This window comes from Diaphorina citri, unplaced genomic scaffold (genome assembly GCF_000475195.1).
Source record: "Diaphorina citri unplaced genomic scaffold, Diaci psyllid genome assembly version 1.1 scaffold425, whole genome shotgun sequence".
Taxonomy (NCBI): domain Eukaryota; kingdom Metazoa; phylum Arthropoda; class Insecta; order Hemiptera; family Psyllidae; genus Diaphorina; species Diaphorina citri.
Genome location: NW_007377860.1, coordinates 1 through 4425, shown reverse-complemented (window position 1 = coordinate 4425; position 4425 = coordinate 1). Strand labels below are relative to the sequence as shown.

The 4425-nt window shown below is 36.5% G+C and overlaps 1 protein-coding gene across 1 annotated transcript; it reads right to left on the bottom strand.

The window, feature by feature from the left end:
- Window positions 1-7: 7 nt before the first annotated feature.
- LOC103508696 lies at window positions 8-2616 on the bottom strand. The gene is made up of 5 exons (XM_026823224.1): window positions 2605-2616; window positions 2208-2353; window positions 1954-2032; window positions 381-628; window positions 8-17 (listed from the first exon to the last, which is right to left on the bottom strand). Exons 1-5 carry the CDS (start codon window positions 2614-2616, stop codon window positions 8-10), a joined length of 495 nt encoding a protein of 164 aa, XP_026679025.1.
- Between the last annotated feature and the right edge of the window lie 1809 nt (window positions 2617-4425).

Sequence of the window (4425 nt, the reverse complement as noted above, 5' to 3'; positions counted from 1 at the left end):
ATTTCAACTATTTGGGACTGAGGGTATAGTTGAAATGATCAAGGTTCTGTTGAAATAATGGAAATTCCGTATAAAACAATGGAAATACGACCAAATTTAGTGGTACAAACAAAAGAACAAAATAGGGAAGAAATACCTTTTTATTTTGAAATTAAATAAAACAAACCAAGAATCAAACAAAAAACACGTCTTCGGTATTGTTTTCTTCGTCATTAGTCTCATTATTTGAACTTTCAATGATCTCTTCCTCTGATAAAGTAGGACTTCCTTGAAAGATAGGGAAAAATACTGATTTTGGAGTTGATATTATTGAGGTTCTAATGTATATTGAATTTCTGCTGTTATCCCTTGACCACCTAAAGAGAAAGAAAACTACATACCTGTTCTGGTCACGGAGGGTCTCGTACTCCTCACGGTCATACTTGGTGAAGCCCCACTTCTTGCTCACGTAGATCTTCTGACGGCCAGGGAACTTGAACTTGGCACGACGCAGAGCCTCAATAACAGCGGGCTTGAATTTGTCGGATGAACGGACAGACATGATTGGCTGGCCAATGTTGACACGGGCCACTGTACCCTGTGGCTTACCATAGGCACCACGCATACCTGTCTGGAGCCTGTGGAAAGAGAGTTTGATTAAAAATTGACAATAAAAACAAATATAGACAATAAATTGTAAATTGGTACACTTTTCCACTCTTTTCATTCCCTATTTCTTTTTTACAGTAGGTACTGTCCAATGTTTAATAAAATGCAAGATATCATTTCAACATTGACTTATAACCTTGAACTTCAAGTTAATTTCTAATTGACCTTTACCTAAGTTCTCTTTTGTTTTAGCATTATGCATTAGGTTGTGTGGTATCAGAAGAATGATGTTGCTTCATGTTTGTTTCAGACGGCAATCCCTATCAAGAATTTTTAATCATTCATAAAGGCTCATCATGTGCCAGAACCCAGACATATTATACAATACAATGTTCTGAACTACTCAAACCCACAAATGAAATCATAAAAGGTGTCCTAACTAGTGGATCAGTTAATTAAAGGATAATTTTAGAGACCTAAATAATAATAATAATAATAGAAAAATAATGTCTCTCTTTTTCCAATTTGTTCCTTTTTTCTTTTCTATCAACATTAGAACCAGATGACAAGTATTTGATTGTGTGGTATCAGAAGAATGGCATAGCTTCATGTTTGTTTCAGACGGCAATCCCTATCAAGAATTATTTAACATTCTGGAAGGCTCATCATTTACCATCACAACCAAACACTAAAATTCAAAGCCAAAATCCAAGTTTCCAAAATAAATCATTTTTTTCTTTTGCATGAATTTAGTATTCCACATATGGCCTTGGTTTCTAGCATGCAATTACATAAATAAGATGTTTTTTAGTTTATTTACCTAGTCTCATATTTGAGCAGGTTCTATTAGAACAGCAAAGTGTTACTTTTTGGTCTCATATTTGAGCAGGTCCTATTAGAACAGCAAAGTGTTTGGGTTCAAAGTTTTGTAGTTTATTTTAAAGCCACACACTTAGATTAGAGAATTACAGTATGTTTCAACAAGAAGACCATTTTTTTCTCCTTTTTTCCTCTCTCACATTTATGGGATACTACATCTTCTGACACAAAATGTTACCTGGGACAATAATATGTCTTCACATCAAGGAAATCAACACAATGCCCCCAATCTGGCACGGTGGCAAGCTTGCTCTAACATTTTCAGCTAGAGACTACTCCATAGACCAAAACTAAAGGAAATCAACACAATGCCCCCAATCTGGCACAGTGGCAAGCTTGCTCTAACATTTTCAGCTAGAGACTACTCCATAGACCAAAACTTTGAAGCATTATAGACGTTCAAAGTCACCCTTTGTTTGGCCATGACTCTCGCAACATCTACATTATTTGGGTAAAGAATGGGTACAGTCGCCCCCTTCTGTAAGCCTTCCTGAGAATCCAGGATCCATTCCGTTGGGATGAGCTGGGTGGAGTTGTCATCTCCAAACAAGACAATGGCATACATCTGAAACAATAGTAATTATTTATTTAATTATTTATTCCTTCAAACAAAAAATATTATGAAAGATTACATATAGTAATACTGCTTGTCTACTTTCAATGGTTTTCTTATTTAAAGAGGGTTGGCATTTCTAGTTGAAACCAAAACTAAACACTTCTGGTCTACTTCTCAGTCTCACCTTAGGGGAGGGGTGTTGTTGGCAATGATGATCAACTTGGCTTTGCCCTGTCTCAAGGTTTTGAGCGTCTGCTTGTAGCCAAGGACATACTTTCCGGATTTCATCACCAAGGCAAGTCTGGAGTTGATGGACTCCAAGGCCTTTTTCTGTAATACAAATGGAAACACAGGATGTCAGTAAACAAGAAATTTGAGGCAGTAAAGATTCTGTCATTCTGTGAAGCTAAAATAAAATAATAATATTAGGGTACCAACATATAATAAGACAAACCAAAACAATTCTGAACAAAATAGGAGGGGGGAAAAGCTGTTTAACCAAGTAATCTAAAAACAATTCTTCGTTGCTGTTGGAAAATCATGTTGTTATGTAATTTGATTACTACATTACAAATCAAGACTATGTTCCACATGGTTTATTTGGCATCTGTGCGGTCAATCTCTTCACATGACAAGAAAAGTAAAGAAGAAATCAATTTGAAGATGCAAAGCACGAGTTTTTCATAAAAAAAATTGGTACAACCAGTCAAAAATAAACCTTTCTATTAGAACAAGCTTACAAGCAGAGTGTCCTTCATTTATACTCTTTAAATTAGAACAGTTGCTGCCCTTCCCTCTCACTTCACCTCTCTCCTGGAAATCCTGCTCGTACTTCTGCAAGCCAAGTCTCTCCTGGTTCTGGACAACGTGTACATGACGTTCGCAGCGCTATTCAAACACGCGGAGTTGAGCAAGGCACCAGAGCTGGTGGCGGGGATGGAAAGGTATATCCTGGTGTCGTGTAGTCAGAACCTCATCCGGCGGAAACCTAGTCAGAGCAGCGCGTCGCTGGTCAATAGTAATAAAGGTAGGTATAGTGGAACAATTTGTTCTAATCTGACAGTCTAAAAAAAGCACTACGAGTACTTTCTTCTGGTTAAGCAGAGATTTTTCACAATTTTTGTGGATATCATAGTATTATTTGCTAAGTACCTCCTTTGCAATCAGTTTCCATATTTGAGTAATCTTCTTACTCTGTAGTCAATCTCTTCACATGACAAGAAAAGTAAAGAAGAAATCAATTTGAAGATGCAAAGCACAAGTTTTTCAGAAAAAATTGGTACAACCAGTCAAAAATACTGAACTCAAGCAGTGTCCTTCATTGATACTCCTTAAAATTAGAACAATTGTTAGAGATCACTTCAATAGTAGAAAAAGGCATGTTTATCTGCGAGGAAGAGTTTTCTCTGGTTACTTTAGCATCTTTGCGGTCAATCACTCCACAGGACATAATATGAAGCAACTAATTTGGAGATGCCAATATTTTTTTTAATAACTGGAAATCAATAAGAACTCATCCCCTGGATCAAAATTGGGCACAGTGAACTGAATACTATTTAAGGCCAAATAACCAGAAGTCATGGCAATGAAAACGAAAGCTCCCTCTTGTGTGTAACCTAACCCTATAACACTGTTCTCTGCTCATTTGTGAAAGCTCTTATTTGCCTTTAACCTAACCTTACAACAACACTGATCACTGCTCATTTGTGACAGCTCCTTATGATAGCACAGAAGTCATGGCAATGAAAACGAAAGCTCCCTCTTGTGTGTAACCTAACCCTATAACACTGTTCTCTGCTCATTTGTGAAAGCTCTTGTTTGCCTTTAACCCAACCTTACAACAACACTGATCACTGCTCATTTGTGACAGCTCCTTATGATAGTGATTTTTATTGTTGTGGCTTCTGAACTAGTACCTACCACAATTATTACCCAGCAACTTACCGAAGATATCTATCACATTAACAGTATGAGATGAAGCATTATCCAAAAATATCCAAAAGAAAAGGAGGGGAAGTGAATAATAAAATACAAAAAATGGACGAAATGGAAAAATTTTCACTTTTTTCCAACTTTGCCACAAAATAAAATACGCGTTATGTCATATTTTTTAATATGATAGGTAGTATAAATCTAGGGAGCAACTGTAGGGAGAAAACAGCGATTTATTGCACTACAAGCAATCAACTTTGCACTGTTTCCTCTCAAATTTTCTGTAGCATTAATGTGGGAATATTTCTTCTCAAAGATGAAAATCAAAGAAGAAATAACTTGGATAATGCATAGATAGGAGTATATTAATGGGAAAGGGTCTGCAAGATGAAGAAATGTGAATCATGCAATCCAATTGACCTAACCTGTAAAAGCAAGACCTACAAATGGATGGCTTCATGGGCCATTTC

Coding starts and splice junctions, on each gene's coding strand:
- LOC103508696 (XM_026823224.1), bottom strand. Junction 2,033..2,207: donor AACAACACCCCTCCCCTAAG/GTGAGACTGAGA, acceptor CTATTGTTTCAG/ATGTATGCCATTGTCTTGTT. Junction 629..1,953: donor GATCCTGGATTCTCAGGAAG/GCTTACAGAAGG, acceptor TTAATCAAACTC/TCTTTCCACAGGCTCCAGAC.